The sequence below is a fragment of the Adiantum capillus-veneris genome, chromosome 23, assembly GCF_014529385.1.
Source record: "Adiantum capillus-veneris isolate H3 chromosome 23, ASM1452938v2, whole genome shotgun sequence".
NCBI classification, from domain to species: domain Eukaryota; kingdom Viridiplantae; phylum Streptophyta; class Polypodiopsida; order Polypodiales; family Pteridaceae; genus Adiantum; species Adiantum capillus-veneris.
This window is the reverse complement of record NC_140953.1, coordinates 114115926-114133320: the sequence shown is the minus strand read 5'-3', so window position 1 is coordinate 114133320 and position 17395 is coordinate 114115926. Positions and strand designations below refer to the sequence as shown.

The following is a 17395-nucleotide window of genomic DNA, read 5'->3' as shown; positions in this document are numbered from 1 at the left end:
CAACAAGAGCATGACAAAACCTTGTAATTTTTTGGGCAGTTCAATATAATTCACTCACAATTGTGAGTTTTGGTTTTGTGTTTTTTTAAGGATCCATTGACAAGCTAAAACAAAAGAAGATTTCACATGAAAAGGTCGGTTATCTAGTTATTCTTACAAAAAACAAGAAAATAGTAAATGAATGTCTCTCTTCTTCTATGAGTATTGTTCTAGATAGCCAAAAATCTTATTTATAATCTATGTCGGTTTTTTAAATTTTATTTTTTTTGCAATCTGATGGTTCACATCAATTGGTTCTATAAAGTAACAAGGTGAAGGTGAAGGCTGATATTTTAAAACAATAAAAATGAAAGAAAAGTCTACTCATGTGACTCTCTGAAATCAAAGGATCCATTGACAAGCTAAAACAAAAGAAGATTTTACATTTTCACATGAAAAGTTCTGTTATCTAGTCATCCTTATAGAAAAGAAGAGAATAGTAAATGAATGTCTCTCTTCTTCTAAGAGTATTGTTCTAGATAGCCAAAAAGCTTATTTATAATCTATGTCGGTTTTTTTAATTTTATTTTTTGGCTTTCTAAAAGAAGCGTTAGAGAGGAGTTGAGTTAGACATACTTTCAATGTTTTCAATGATGATTGAAACTTATCTTAAATGTTATTTTCATTTTAAAATATCAAATGAATCTTTCTATTTCACCTTTCATTTCACATCCTTACCTTACGTGGCTTGACTTCACTTGCATTCTTTTCTTTTGAAATGCTAAAGTGAAGCTTCACCTTGCATAATTCTAGTAAATTCTATACATAGACATACATACACACATATATTTATTTATTTTACACACACACACACACATGCATATATATATATATATATATATAAAATAAGCAAACAATGGTAAAAAAAAGAAAAACTAGTGAAATATGTGAGAACATAGTTTAAAAATCTTGCAAATTCAAAAATTCGACTATTATTTTCGATTTGCTTTTTTGCAAGAAGGAAACTCGGTCCCTTAATAAAGAGATATTCTCGAACAATGCTTCACCTTATATAATTCTAGTTAAACTCAACCTAATGATTTTATCACTTTCTTATTGTTTTAGAAAGCCACTCTGACCCTTTCACTTATTTTGTGATCTGATGGTTCACATCAATTGGTTGTAAGGGATTACATCCCACACACCCACACCAACATGTTGCAAGAGTTGAACCATAGCGGGTGTCTAAAGCCCCCAGTTCATGTGGCTTTTCTCTCCTTTATCTTTTTATCCACGCTTCCCCCCACCCCAGAAAAAAAAGAAAAAGAAAAAACTAAGTAGCATGGGGTGTTTATTGAGACCCCATCATGGGATCAAATGTGCCAGAGCCTCCATTTTCAATCTCCAAGTGGATAGATATCTTCAATGTTTCCCTTTGTATTTGAACTTTATTGGCCCCCATCTAAGGCTTGGGACATGACCACCATGCTTACATGTGCTTCTTGATCTTTGTTGGAGTTGTAACATTATATATGAACATAGATGCCACCCTCACATTCAAAGTCTACTTCAAATGTGTCCTTATTTACTTCCCATCATTGGATCTTCAATTAAGAAGGCGTTCTTCGAGGAGGAATGCTCTCTCGTGATGCAAACTTTGGGCGAAGAGAAGGCTCCTCGGATGGGATGGCATGACTACAGATTTCTTCAAAGAATTATGGGAGGAGATTAAGTCTCCGATCATGTGAAATGGCTAACCAAGCCCTAGTCAATGGAGCTCTCCACTTGAGCATCAAAAGAGGCCTCATTAAAATCGATCCCCAAACAAGTTTGCTGCTCCCACTTTAAGCATTGGGTGCACTATAACTATGATGTCAGTGGCATACAAAATAATTACCAAAATTGTTGCCATGAGGCTCTCTCCCCTACTTAACAAGGTCATCACCCTCCACCAACATAGATTTATAAAAGGAAGGTTGATCTACAACAACATTCTGGCAGCAATGGTCGACATAGTGTTTGCATCATTTACTAAGTAAAAATGTGTATTACGAAAATTGGATTTATATAAAGCATATTATAGGATCACATGGTCTTTTATCAAAGAGGTCATGGAATCACTAGGCTTTAGGCCGCGGATGTGTCGGTTGGTCAGCACATTGGGTGTTGATAGTCAATCCGAGCTTCTGTTTAATGAGCAGATTGTTGGGGCTTTCAAGGTAAAAAGATCGATCAAGCAAGGCTGCCCACTAGCTCCTCTTTTGTTTTTCATTGGATCCTCATCCCCTAGTGACAATGCTCGAAGGCAATGCTTCAAGTGGGGAGATTCAAGGGCTATTCTTCCTAATAACGATTGCTTGCTGGCAAAGTTGTTTGTGGATGATTCACTGCTCTTCCTTGAAGCTTGTCCTTGGGTGATCAGGAAGGCTCTAGGATTTGTGCAAACGTATGCCATTGCATCAGCGTCGAAGTGAAATAAAAAGAAATATACATTAATCTCCCTCTTAGAAGATGACTCAATCGATTCGGCAATGTGGATCGGGGAGATTATGTCCAAAGAGATAGTATTGAGGCACCTGGGAGCCCTTCTGCGGGTGGATATAACCCACAACCAAATATTATCATGGGTGTTGGATAAGATAAGGAGCAAGTTACATAGGTGGAGTATGTGCTTCTTCCCTTTTGAGCAGATTGGAAGTGATCAATTCGTTCATGCTCCCATATATAGCATTTAATGGTCTGTTGGTTAAGATAGCCAGGAAGTAGTTCTTAAAACCGATGAAAAGATTCCCTGGAAAAACAACAATAAAGACTCGCTGCCATGGCAATGAGCAAGTTGGGAGGCCATAGTGAGTACGGTAGAGCAAGGCAGTATTGGAATACTCAATCCTACTAATCACGCGGAGGCCTGATGTGCCAAGTTTGTGGTTGCAATTACGAAGCAAGACCAAGCTTGGGCTGTTATGACAAAGGCCATGATGGACAATGCCAAACTGTGCTCGCAAGGTGGCCAATGGAAAGGGCTTGAGCTGCACGACAAGCTGCTTGCCCTCGATGGTCTAACCTAAAACTTGGGGGCTTAACATGAGAGTTTACAAAGTGCAACAGAGCATCGGAGGCCTGGGAATGGGGAGAGATAGCTATGTACTTTCACAACTCGATGTCTCACTGGTCCCCTTGGCTATCTAAGGCAGGAAGTGTCTTATTGAACGCTGCTTGGAGGGAGGTGGCCAGAAAGATGAAGAACAAAGGATTCCAATGCCTGGGCCAATTTTGAGACTACAGTAGCATTGACAGAAAAGGGTCGAACCAACTCGCCTCCCATTTCTATCTCAATGGGACTAAAAGATTGCTGGCAAATAGAGTCTTAGAATGGCTAGACAGTTGTTGCCTACCGATCTGTGAGTTTGGATGATTGGTAATCATTGCGATTGTTAGGAAATGAGATGTAGCTAAATAGATAATTGAGTAGATTACTTAATGGAGAGAGACAAATTTACATACACGAGATTATAGAGTAGAGAGAGAGAGAGAGAGAGAGAGAGAGAGAGTACACACGATATACGTGGTTCACCCAATGTGGGCTACGTCCACGGGAAAGCAGCCACTCAATGGCTTTAGTACTTCAAAACAAGAAGTAGTTTACAAAGGGATTATACCCTTAATGGAGCTCCTGCCTTGCTTCACTCTCACCACCTCACACTCACCTTGTTGCATCAACTTTACACTATAAAATGTGTGTAGAAATGGCCTCCTTTTTTATAGGCCAAAAGGGCTGCCCTCTCTTATGAGAGGCAGCCATGTGTAGCCGCCCTTGTGTGAATAAGTCCAAATCAGACCCTCCAATCCGCCCATGTGTGGCCGCCCTTGTGTAGACAAATCCGCTTTTGAATTCGGCCACCGGCCATTGAATTCGACCACCGGCCATTGACTTCCGACCACTGGCCATTGACTACCGGCCCACCGACCAACTGACTGGTCGTTTTCCGACCACTTTCCGGCCGCCGTCCGGCCATAATATTCCGGCGAGGGGAAAAAAAGGTATCAGGGGCAGTTGCCCCTGATTTTTGGCCATGAAATTTTTGGTTTTCGGCGAGTGATTTTCCTTCACGCATGATGGCTTCTCCTCATAATGGGAGCCTTACAAATATGTGCTTTTACCACAGAAAATTACAAGGGTAAATTAGGCTCCATACTTAACAGCGATCGCCCCACAGACAGACACTTCTGATAACCACACACCAAAGGTGTGTACAACATCCTCATGGTCTTGCTGGATTGATTCTCCCCCTTGAACAAGCAGTGGGGCAAGCAATGGCTGGAGGCAAGATGGATGACAATTGTAAAGAATATCTGGTGCCCACAATGGCAGCTTGGGATGAAGGTCTTTGCATGGAAGGTACTCTGGGCGACTCGTGTGAAGGTCCTAGCTAAAGGTATTGGTCTTGATAGATGCCCACAATGGAGATCAACAAGTGAGAACCTCCCCCACCTTTTTAAGGAATGCCCCGTGATCTGTGGCCTGGTGATCTGTGGCCTGGCATGAAAAATATGCAAGTGGGCTCAAAAGGTATGGAAGATTGGGTTCTTAAAGAACGATCTCTTCATGGGTGGGAAGGTGTTGGAGAGCCAACCACTGCTAATCAGTACACAAATTGTCAAGTTTTGTTACTTTAAACACGTCTGGAAGGCCAGGAACTATCAACTATTCAAGAACGTCCTTGAAACAGCTAGGTTCAAGGAGATCATTCAATAAAGCAAGGAAGTGATTATAGCCATTGGGAAATGGAGGAACTTTGAAGAGTGGAATAAGGTTGTGATTGTAGCAATATTGGAACCACATGGGTAAGTGTCTACTCCTTGTTCAACGAAGTGTTCTACCTTTGCCGTGGGGTGGCCCCCCTATTAGCCGATGTAATTATGGTTGTTGGAATATGTCGTGGCTCCCCATGAGCATGACTAGTAATTGTAATTCTTTTGGGTTGTTAGTATAATCCACTCACAATTGTGAAATCTGCCAAAAAAAAGACCTTGTGCCTTTTAGTCTTGGTCCCCTCCCCTCTCCACCGCGCCCCCACGATCAAAATAGGAAGGATTTTCTGAATGTGAACAAAAGTTACAGTATCCATGAGTGGCTATGATTTTATTGAAATGATTACAATTCACAATTATCTCACTCAAACAAATTTTCTCTCTCCTAATAATAGAAATGGAATGCTGCATCTCTTTGATTGAAGGGCCTTTATTATCCATACAATGTGCTCCATGTTTGAGGGCTATGCTAAATATGACCTCATGAATTAGATGTGGCATAGTGGGTCCAACAAGTCCTCAAGGTTTAAGTAAGGAGGCCCTATTGTTTGCCATTCTAGTAGTAGGAGTGTACATGCTTAATAGCAATCATTACCTTTTGTCAGCGAAGAGATATAGGTTGGTTGGTCTAAAGCAAGCAGTGGGAGGGCTTAATCCCTTTTGATATATAAGGAAAGATTTGGATGTGAGGTGGAATGATGCATCTGCACTCTTGGTGATGGTCACCAAATGTATGTGACAACAAGAAGGCAAGTGTCAAGTGTGATCCACCCGAGTAAGTAACGGTGTTGTTGTCCCTCTTGAGTTAGTAGGTACTGAGTTCAACACCTCCTTGATGGATCTTTAAGGCCTCCTATGATTGCTCGTATGATAGAAAAGATTCTCTTCTTTGGGGGTGCATGTGTGTATAAGTGTGTGAATAAGAACGAAATCAAAATAAACTTTTAATCAGACAAATGTCAAAGACGAGTTATCCCAATTTCCCTCATTAACATGCCTTGAGTTCAAGAGTTACTAGATAGACCTTTGTGGTCCATTGGATTGTTAATATGAGGTTAAAAAATTATCTTCTCATGGGGGTACATGTGTGTGAATGAGAACAAGAAACTAGTGTTACCATGTATGTGGTAGTGATGTGTGTGAACACACTTAGGATTGTGTGGGCACTTTTTCCCTCTAATTTCAACGATTGGCATCAAAGCAGGTCACATCCTTGGTACTATTGCTAGCACCCCTTCACTCAAGCTCTGAGCTTTGGTGAGCATCGGCAAATCAACTAATACTTCATGAGTGCTTGTAGATCTTGGTGAGCTCAGATTTGCCATTTGGGCTTAGCCTCCATTTCCACCACTAGCAGTACTCTGCATGCAATTTCGTTCTTTTGTGCAAATTTTTTGTCAATGTACTTTTATGCAAAATAGGTCCCTTAAAGTCGGTCCCCTTTGGGTTGTGCTATGTAGCATGTGTTAGTCGTACTTTGTTTTTTAATTTTCAAGACAATTTTCACATAAGGTGTATTCACTCACCACCATGACTAACAACAACACAGATATTTTCAAGATATTTAATAAACAATCGTGTGGTGCGAGCATATGTCCACAACATACTTGGGCAAACCATGCTTAGTTTTTGTAGATAGATACATGTCCGATCTACACTGCGGTTATCCCATTGATTGAAAATTCCAAGAGACTAGATTTTGAGAAGGGTCCTACAAAGGAATGTTCATTTCGTCCATCTCTCTCTCTCTCTCTCTCTCTCTCTCTCTCTCAAACATACCAAGACTATGAAGGCATGCTAGGTCTAATATTCACTCATCTTTTCAAAACTTAAAAATAAAAATAAATAAAGTTCTCCTTTCTCTCTCCTCAATCACACGCGCACGGACTCACTGCGAGGAATTTTGGAAACAGGTTAAGCCTAGGCCTACATACATTATTGGGCAGGCAAGTCTTTTGCTGAAAGCGAGTGAGCTTGCGACTTGTCGCCTCGCCCATGCACTTCAGAAGTGAATAGACGACCTGCAGAGACAAGGCGGTGTTGATTATTTGCTTCCGTTTTGCGAGGCGACGGGGTCTCTATCTTCTCGTACATCGCAGGGCAGTGCTAGTACAAACGGATCAGCATCCTCACCTCCTAACAGCTCCCTTTTTACGCTGTACCATCACCAAAGATAGGGTTTTCTTGCGAGCGTATAAGCAGGGGCGTCCACACACACACACACACACACACACACACACACCCACACACGCACACAAACACACACACCTCTTTCCATTGCTGGGCTTCAGATCATTATCGTTCGGTCTTTCTTGCCAGAGTACAAGCAGATTAGTGTGCGCGTGCTCTACTTGATTCGAGCGATGCTCTGAGTTGACAATGCAAGACACCACAGCCCACCATTTTACGTTGAATACTGGGGCGCAAATACCTGCTGTAGGACTGGGCACATGGCAAACAGGAGGAGATGTATGCCGTGCTGCTGTGAAAACTGCTCTAGAGGTTGGATATCGGCACATTGATTGTGCACATTTGTATGGAAATGAGGTGGAAGTAGGGCAGGCTCTCTCAGAAGCCCTTTCAGGTGGGTTGCCAGGCTTGAAGCGGGAGGATCTCTTTATCACTTCTAAGCTCCTGTTTGCAACCACTGCTCCCAAGCGAATGGATGCTATCCTTGAGGTTTCTTTGAAGAATCTTAAGCTTTCGTATTTGGACCTCTATCTTGTCCACTGGCCAGTTAGTGCGCAAGTTGGAGATGCCACTGACCCTCCTTATCAACAAGGGAAGCCAACATTGCGTATCAAGGAGGCATGGCAAGCAATGGAGAGCTTGCTTGAGAAGGGCCTTGTGCGTGCCATTGGTGTAAGCAATTTCAACATCTTACAACTGGAAGAACTGCTTAGTTTTGCCAAGATAACTCCTGCTGTCAATCAAGTAAGGTGTAAGTTTCCATTCTGTAATGGTTTGTCTAGTTTTGGACTCAATCCAATGCATCACATCTTTGTACATGTATTTATCCTTTTACATTGTACTCTTATGTAAATGCTGTATGCATTTATATGGACGTACAATGTAAATGGAAACTTTTACCTCCTTAAGTTTTGTTTGGTTGTGTTTCCATTCCTAATAATTTGTTGTTCTCATTTTCCCTTTCTCATTGTTTGAGAGAGAGAGAGAGAGAGAGAGAGAGAGAGAGGTTCCCCTAGTCAAATTTTTTGTTTTTAAATTTGATCCGGAAATCATGGCAGGTAGAGCTGCATCCGTTCTGGAGGCAGGATGAGTTGGTGAAGTTCTGCCAGTCTAGAAATATTCATGTTTCTGCTCATACACCTTTGGGAGTGCCAGGCAGCAACCTTAGAAGCATGCAGGATGATGCGTCTAATGGAGAGCACGAGCTATTATCCCCAAGTCTTCCAATTGTCTTTACAAGGTCACCTTCAGGACATGCGCCCCTGCTGAGGATGTCCTCTGTTGAAGTCATCAGCGAACGTCTTAATAAGACATCAGCTCAGGTATACTTTGATTTTGAGTTTTTGAAGGTTCTTGGATCGTATCCTTGGGGATGCTTTTTGTTAAGATTGGTTGGGCTTCATGCCTTGTTTTTACCTAATAAATTTATTACTGCAGAGCTTACATCTCCACCTCTATGGTACAATTGGGTACCTACCAGTGAGTATTTATTAAAAGGGCTCACTTACTCGTAGAGAAGTGTCTTGAACCCCTTTTTGTCTAGGCTTTTGGGCATGCTTGGGTCCCTGAAAAGAAATGTGCTAAGATGTACAAATTTTTCTAGGTTCAAAGTTGTAAAGTTGTTAACCAATTTTATCAATTTGTTTCTACCTTTAGATATGGATAAAAGGAATCAAGATTTTGTCATTATAGGGAATTGAATGCATACAAGGTAAAAAAAAAGATGGTTTCCTTGATTGTTGGAGCTTTTTTTTTGGGCAATTGGTTAGCTAAATATGTCAATGTTACATATGGATATCAAGGCCAACTTTGTAACTGATGTGAGCAATAGCGCTCATCATCCGATGTGCATAATTGGGTGTCGAGCTGCAGAACATGGTTAGAAAAAGACGTAAATTATTTTTCTTGAGATTGCGCCAATCGTCCTTCAATCGTGCGAATCTCGGCTTGCACCACTTGATGAACCACCAACATCTTTGGCCGGCTCGGGTTTCGAGGTCTGAAAAACCTCCTGGTGGGGAAAATTCTTCTTTGCCACCTCCATGCTCATCACCTCCATGCGAAGTTCCGCTTTGGGTGATGACCATACATTGAAGTCTTGGGTTCTTAAGTTCACGAGGAACTTGGGTTCTTGTGGTTCTTGGGTTCTTGAGGGTCTTGAGTTCTTGAGGTTCTTGAGGGTCTTGAGTTCTTGAGGTTCTTCTTTAGCTTGCAATTCGTGTTAGAGAAGGATCTTCTCTTACCCAAGCTCTACTCTTCCCTGCGGACGCACCTCTTGGCGGCCTTGCGCTCACACCAAGGTTGTTTTTTCCCACCTCACGTCGATTGGCCGGCCGCTAAGTGCACGGTCCGCTCTCAATGAGTGAAAAGAGGAACAAGGGAAGGCTGGACAAGCCCATCTTTCTTGGATTTCTATCACTATTCAAAAACACGGTTAGGAATTGATACGTCCAAGTGGACTTGGGTTATGTGCGACCGCAACAAGCAAAAAAAATATTTTGTGGTTCTTTCCTTGAGTAATATAGAAACATTGCGATAGCTCTAATACCAATGTAAGGTGCAGCGGAAGTGAGTGTTGAACTCTGCTCAAGATGAGTGCTCCGAATTGTGCTCAAGGGTTCCTTTTACTTACGGAAAGGGAGAGCCTTTCGTTCCTTTAGTGAGAGAGTGCAATGATCACAAACAAAGTGGATAAACACTGTGAATGAAGGTGTTGAGACTGAGAGATTGTCACAAACCGGTGACGTGGCATGACCCCTAGAATGGGTAGCAGAGAACATGCAGTCCCGAAAAATGCAGTGGAAGGCGACGTGGCAGTAGCGTATGGACCCCCGGAATTTGCTGTGAAATTCATGGCACTTTTTACGGGTTGTACGGATTGCTTTTTGGCTACGCAAATTAGGGCTGAAAACTTACGCAAGCTGCTTTAATTTACTAAGCAAGCTTGTGAGAGGATATGCTTTATTTTTGTATGCTTTTAAATTGGCTGCTTTTGGGGCTCTGCTTTTAGCATCCCTTCTAAACCTTTATAAGTGTGGTTTGGGCTCTCACTTCTCAGAGCATTTGGACGCAGTCTTAAGAGTGAGACCCTCCCACTCCCTTGTACTTTGAGTTGCAGATTAATAAAAAAAGAAATACCGAAAGGGACGCTAGTAATGGGGCCAATATTTCTAGGCACGGAACTCTGCCGGGCCGTGCCGAATCAATTGTGAACTGTGAATTGTTTTGAAGTGAATCTCTGTTGTGTCGTGGTAGAATCTTTACTTGGAATGTCCAAGTTTGTTATAGTGGTATCAGAGCGCGACCGATTTCTCTTCTACCGACAAATCCGATCCTTTTTCTAGCGACACTTATGGATTCAAACAGAGATCAATCGACTTCCTCTGCATATGGAGATGCGGAAAGAGATCACGAAGAAGATTCTCTCGAGGAGTATGGCCCACCTCGGCCTACTCCGGCGGAGATTGAAGGGATGAAGCGTCGACAATTGGTTGACGATGCGACAAAGATGATGGTCAACATTGCGAAGGACCCCAAATTTGCAAAATGTTTGACTCAGATATCCTTTGACGAAGTGCACTCTTAGTGGCAGAAGGCCACAGAACCACCCCTCAAACCGGCACTCAAGAAACCTCCTCCTCCAAGGATGTTTACAGAGCAAGAATTAGAAGAGATGGTTGATACACGGATTTCTCAGCTTTTTGACGCATCCAACAAAGCCAAAAAGCACGACAAAAATCAGAAAAAAGAAACTAACTTCCCAGGTTATTTGGGTCATCAATCTGCTTTTGCCTCGGCAAGAAAGTAGAAAAAGCATGTCAGTCTTGAAGGAGTATCCAGTTCTTTTTCTTTTTCTTTTGACAGTTCTTCTAGCTCTTTTGACTCGAGCGAAGAAGATAGAAAAGGGAAAAAGCGAAGCAAAAAGCAAAGCTTTGGCAAGAGCAGTGAAAAGGCAAAGAAGCCTAGATTTCGCCCAGTTTCTGACAGTTCTACAGAGGACTCGTCTTCAGACAGTCCGGACTCCGATGATCACAGATTCTATGCAAAGAAGAAGAATTTCTATAAAGTCAATGAGTATGACTTTCTGGAGGATAAAAGCAAGAAAGTTCGAGAATTTAAAGAAGGTGGACAGTCAATTAAATTTGACACGTTTTGTGGATTTCGAGATGCTTCAAGGGCTTTGGCCTTCATCTAGCAATTTGATATAGCTTTCTCTGGAGGGCATTACTCAGAGCACTCCAAGATTCAGAGGGCTACCTCTTACTTCAAGGGAAATGCTTGAACTTGGTGGTCCACTCTTCTATTGAACAAGAAAGCGCCAGTTAAATGGCTGAAATTTAAGAGGCTTTTTATTTCTTGTTGGTTGACTCGGGAGTATCAATGCGACATACGAACTGCTTGGAACCATCTTCGGATGACCAAGAAAGATACCTTGGACGTATATTGCGAGAGATGTTGGAGCTCTTTGTTGCTTCATTTAAGAAGATCTCGTTTAAAGAACAGATTGAGCGGTTTACATTGGGACTTCCTACGGAGATCCGAGATCACTGCTTAGAGTAAAAGTCAAGATTCTATCGAAGAACTAATGAGTAAGGCGAAACGGGGCTTTGCCATTCACTCAGGCAGTTTGACCTACCCCACAGATGAGATCATGACGTAGAAAACAGAACAGACTTCTAAAAATGAAAGTAGAAAGAGGAAGAACCCCCAAGATCAGAAAGATAAGGATGCACGACCCCGGCTCACTGCGGGAGAGAGCAGACTACATCAAAGAGGGGAAGTGTTTTGGATGCAGGGAACAAGGACATATCTCCGCGAAGTGCCCTAAAAAGGCACAGAAAGATGAAGATGAAGAAAGGCCAGAGAGTTCAAAAGTAGCTGAGGATTGTGGATGGAAAGGCAAGATGAAAGGAGGACTGGTTCGAGATTGCATGGGTACTTACCCAAGCACGGTTGATGAGAGTACAGAATTTGCCAAGCTTGGGGCAAAGTGAAAGATCAAGAGGCCCTGATTTTCTTTGATGGAGGAGCCAAGGCCAACTTTGTCACAAATTGATGATGTGGCTGCCCAATGCAACACACATCCACCCTTTTTGGCATGGACAATCGCGCAGAATACTGGCTGGAACTGCTGAATACCAGCTGGAACTGCTGACGTGGCTGCTGCCTGAAATTGCTGACGTGACACTGCCGTACGGATAGGCCCGTAAAATTCGGCACGAAATGTGGAAGCTGACGTGGAAGCAGCGATGTGGCCTGTCCGTCAAATCCGGCGCGATTTGCGGAGATGCTTACGTGGCAGCAACAATGGCAACTTGCTTTTGCTGGTTGATTTTGGCTACGCAATCTGCAAGAGCTTTTGGGACATTGCTTTTGGCTACGCAATGGGTGAGAGAGAGAGAGAGAGAGAGAGAGAGAGAGAGAGAGAGAGAGAGAGAGAGAGAGAGAGAGAGAGAGAGAGAGAGAGAGAGAGAGCTTTTATTTGCTTTGCTTTATTCTCTACGCAAGAAAGGGTTAAAGAGAGGGAGAAAGGGTCAAAAGCTTTTATTTGCTTTGCTTTATTCTCTACGCAAGACAGGGTCAAAAGCCTTGCTTTTGTGCCAAGTATGGCTTGAGAGAGAAAAAAAGGAAAGCGCTTGCTTTATTTTTAAAGGGCTTTTGATTTTCAGCTTTTGGGGCTTTGCTTTTGGCATCCCTTGTAATCTTTAAATATGCGAGCAGGCCTCTCACAACTCAGAGCATCTGGACGCAGAGTCTGAGTGTGAGCGTTTGCCCGCACTCTTGTACTTTGAACACAGATTAATACAAAAAGAAATACTGAAAGGGGCGCGAGTCTTTGGGGCCTATATCTCTAGGCATGGAACTCCGTCGGGCCAGTGTCGAATCAATTGTGCAAGTCACACTAAACCTCATTCTCCCTCCCCTTCTTTGCTAAGCAAACCCTATCTCCCTCCCAAAAAACCCTTCGTATTCTCACAAAGATCCTTCTATCCCCCTTCCAAAAAACCCTTCCAATCCCCTAGACCTTCTACCTACCCCCACCCCTCGTCATCAAAACACCCATCCATAGCTTCTAAACCACCTCATTTCTCAACCATTAAACGACCTTTAGAATCTCCCCACAAAGATTCTCCTCCTTACAAGAAAAAACCTAACTCTACCCACCAGCTCAACACACCTATCAATCCCTCCTACCCTCTTAAACCTCTTAGCCCTCCACACCCTACCATTTCTCACCCCATTTCATCACCTTTGCCCTCCTCCTCCCACAAGAAAGCCTTAGTTCTAAATCACACCTCCCACTACAATCCAAAGCGCTCGGGAAAAGAGAGAGGGAGGAGGGACTAGGGCTACAACACCCCACGACATGGGTGCATCTTTCCTTCTCAAAGCCCCCCCTCCTCCCTTATCTTTGGATCTCCAACATCGCCCCTTCAAGACCCTTTGGCAAAGATTACCTTGAACTTCCAACCTACAAAGGGCGGGTGAGAAGAAAGTATTGGCTACCCCTTACAAACCCTCAAGGCTACAAACTTCTCCTCTTTGGTAGGCTTAAAGCCTTCTCTTTAGATGATGGGGTTTCCAATTTTAAAGTGCACAACCTTACGCCTAAGATACTCTCTCCCCCGGAAAAGCGGTGCCTAGCTTTAGGTTTAAAATACATCCCCCCTCCTCCTAACCCTTCACCTTCTTCACTTCTTATTGCACATAACACGATGGCAAGAATTCTCAACCTAAAACTTTTTTTCAAGAATCATCCAACCCCACCACCTTCTCCTTTCAAAGTACCAAATCCCCTTTGGAAGCCGCCCTTGGAAAACCCCGCTCTCAATCTAATCCTACGCAATAACCTTCATAACCTTAACCACCTTGTCTACTCCAATTTCTTCCCTCCTTCAAAGCGTCCCCGCTTTGTCTCACAAGCCTTATGTAGTCTCAAAGTGGACCCTTCAATTGCCATAAAACCCGCGGACAAGCACTTAGGCTTGGCCATCCTACCTTTGGATTGGTATGAAAATAATGCACTCACCCACCTCAATGATACCTCCACTTATGAGCCTTGCTCTACCATCCCCTTTTCCTTTATTGCCTCCCTCCTCTCCTCCCTTACCATCCAATTTTCGGTGCTACCAGCTTTAGATCGTAACTTCATCCTCTCGCCCCTTGACAAACAGCTTAAACCTTGCCCCATATACTTCATTCCAAAAATCCACAAACCCTTCCTTGTCACTCGGCCTATTTGCTCATACAAAGGCTATATCTTTTGAAAAAGCCTCCCTATGGTTGCACTCGGAGCTTTTCCCTATCCTCCTCACCTATAAGCAAAATCTTAAAAACTCTCTCACCCTCGTCCAAGAACTTAACAAACTCCCCCTCCCACCCAATACCCTCCTCTTTACCTTCGATGTTGAGGCCCTTTATCCCAGTATTCCGATCAACCAAGGTCTTTTAGCCCTCGAAGCCTCCATAGCTACCCATTTTGACCCTCCTAAAACTCACTTTATCCTCTCTCTTGCGGCCCTCATCTTATCGCAGCATTACATCACCTTCAAAGGAAATTTTTGGAAACAAGTCAAGGGCACAGCTATGGGTTCCAATTTTGCCGTAGTGTATGCATGTCTATTTTTATGCCACTTAGAGAACACTTCCAAAGCTCTGATACCAATGTAAGGTGCAGCGGAAGTGAATGTTGAACTTTGCTCAAGATGAGTGCTCTGAATTGTGCTCAGGTTCCTTTTACTTCCGGAAGGAGAGCCTTTCGTTCCTTCAGCGAGAGAGTGCAAGTGATCACAAACAAAGTGGATAAACACTGTGAATGAAGGTACTGAGAATGAAAGATAGAGAGAGAAGAATACGACACCAGAATGTTGTCAAACCCTCCTCTGAAGGCCCCACTCTCTATGGGGAGAGTGGTCTACTATTGATTGCACATATCACTACAATGCTTTGGACTTGCCGACGATGAGACGAGTTGGAATCTGAGAACGCCAATGGCTGAAATCTGCAAATCTTCTATTTGCTGAATTTTGACTCTATGTCGATGACGACGATGCAACGACGACGCATTGAAAACGGAGATGCTGAAATTTGCGTTTTCCGGGCCGAAACTGCAAACTTCGATGGATCTGACCGTGTGGCGAGGATATGCTGTGGGAAGGTGAGATCTGCGAGGATCGGCGATTGTTCTGCAAAGTGTCTATGCTGAAAACTGAAAACGCTGGTCTTCTTGTTGACTTGTCGCGACGGAACTGCAAAAATGCTGGCTTTTATGCTGCTCCAAAAACGCTAGGCTGATATGATGTCATGCGGAGAGAATCTGCTAACGCTAGGGTTGATCTGCTGTATCTTGCTGTCGCCATGTTGCTGCAATTGCAAAACGCTGGGTTGATGTGCAAATTGAAGGAAACGCTGGTTGTTCTTGGTGCAAAACACTAGGTCTTGCTGCTGATGCAAAAACGCTAGGCCTGTTGGGGGTCCTGCTGAGAAGGTGCCTATTGAACTGAGTTCCTGCTCCTCTTTTGCCAGAAAGTGCTAGCGCTAGGTTTCTATATATACAAACTTAGCAAAATTGCCCTACCTAGTTTCCAACAAAAGTCACTTAAACATAATAAGTGAAAAATGTCAAAAATAGGGAAAATAGGTCTATGCATTGTAAAAATGCTCCTGATGGGTTTTGATGGAAATTTGATGATCATGCTGTGTGCAACCGGAGGATATGCATCTAATCTAAGTGTCTGGACATGCATGGTCTGCGAACAGACTCACAAAAGTGCCACATCACTTTCTATTCTAGATTGATTGACTTGATTGAATTGAACCCCGGTCATGCTGTAGCTTGTCCACGTACACATAGGGTTAGATGTATCACGTGACATCATGGCATGCCTGAGACGATTGTCTCCGACAAAGACCCCAGATTTACGAGTTTGTTTTGGAAGGCTATTTGGGAGAACATTGGCACGCGGTTGCAGTTCTTGTCATCGTTCCACCCGCAGACTGACGGGCAATTAGAGATTGCTAATTCAGTGGTACTAGATTTATTGAAGTCTTACATCTCGGATTGGAAGACTCAATGGGAAAAGTATTTACCTTTGGTGGAATTTGCCTACAATAACACGATACACTCTTCGAGGGGGAAGGTGCCATTTGAGATTATTGAAGGTGCTACGAAGGTTTCACCCTTCCCAAGCACGAAAGATAAGATTTTTGAAGCCGATGAGTACACGCGGGATTTGGACACGACTTTTGCCAAGGTCCAGAGGCTTTGCAGAAATCTCAAGAAAGACACAGAAAGGCAGCAGATCGATATCGTCGCGACTTGAAATTAAAGGAGAATGATTGGGTGCTCTTACGTTTTGAGAAGGCACGCCTGAGAAAGAAAAAGGGGAAGGAGCGGCTTTTTCCAAAGCTTAGCATGAGATACTATGGACCTTTCCAAATTTTTGAAAAGATAAATGATGTCTCCTTTCGATTGAAGCTGCCCGATACTTGGAGGATTCACAATGCTTTTCATGTGAGTCTCTTTAAGCCTTTTAAAGGCGATGTGCTCGATGATGGGGAGCCTGATGAGCAAACCGAAGTGGAGGAAAACGAGGAGATACTCGTTATAAAACAGATTTTGGCACATAAAGAAAGAAAGGTAAAAGGTAAAATGATAAGGTGGTTCTTGGTTAAATTCAAGAACTATCCTGCATTGGATGCGAAGTGGATGGAGCAAGAGGTGAAACCGGCCTGTTCAATCCAAAAAGGGCGGTAGACTTTACTTTAAACCTTGATTTAGCTTTCACCCATTATTAGTCGTCTATTTTACCTGTACTTTCTACTTTCAAGACACAACAAAGGGGAGAGGGATACAGGCTGCTAGATTGCACCTGTATGAGTAGACGGACACCAGATTGGCCCCTAACTTAGGCGCCCCTTTCGGTATTTCTTTATTGTTCAAAAGAGGGAATAAACGCTGTGGTTCCCTACAAGCTGCCCCGCACAAACTCGGCTGAATTTCCACTGTTCCAGCCCGATTTCGGCAGCATAACTGTACTAGAACCCTTCACAGTCAGTATTCCCACGCATTGACTGACTTTCCCGATGCATACGGGCACTTTGCAAAACCTGGCGAGAATCTGCAGCACGCTGAATTCTCTGTTTTCAGCCCTGAAAATGCGCCAGATCGCCTGTACAGCGGTCCCCTTGCGTCCCCGAACCTCCTGGGGGTATTAGGGTCCGTTTAGAGCCAAAACCCTAAACCTGCAAAAATACACAGCAGGCTGTAATTCACTGTTTCGGGCTCCGTTTCGCGTGCCGGTCGCATCCGTAGCAAGTCCTCGAGCTCCCGCACCTGTAGGGCTACTTGCCCTTTGAATCGGACGAGATTTCTGGCATGAAACCTCTCCGAATTCACCTGTACCTGCGGGGG

General features: G+C 43.4%; 1 protein-coding gene across 1 annotated transcript in view; it reads left to right on the top strand.

The window, feature by feature from the left end:
- The first annotated feature begins 6756 nt into the window (after positions 1-6756).
- The window catches only part of LOC147428393 (aldo-keto reductase family 4 member C10-like), a 33537-nt gene continuing 22898 nt past the window's right edge, over positions 6757-17395 (top strand). The window contains exons 1-2 of the mRNA XM_086497774.1: positions 6757-7725; positions 8040-8303. Coding sequence (XP_086353900.1) covers positions 7171-7725; positions 8040-8303 — 819 coding nt within the window. The 5' untranslated portion in view covers positions 6757-7170. The remainder of the gene's footprint in view (positions 7726-8039; positions 8304-17395) is intronic.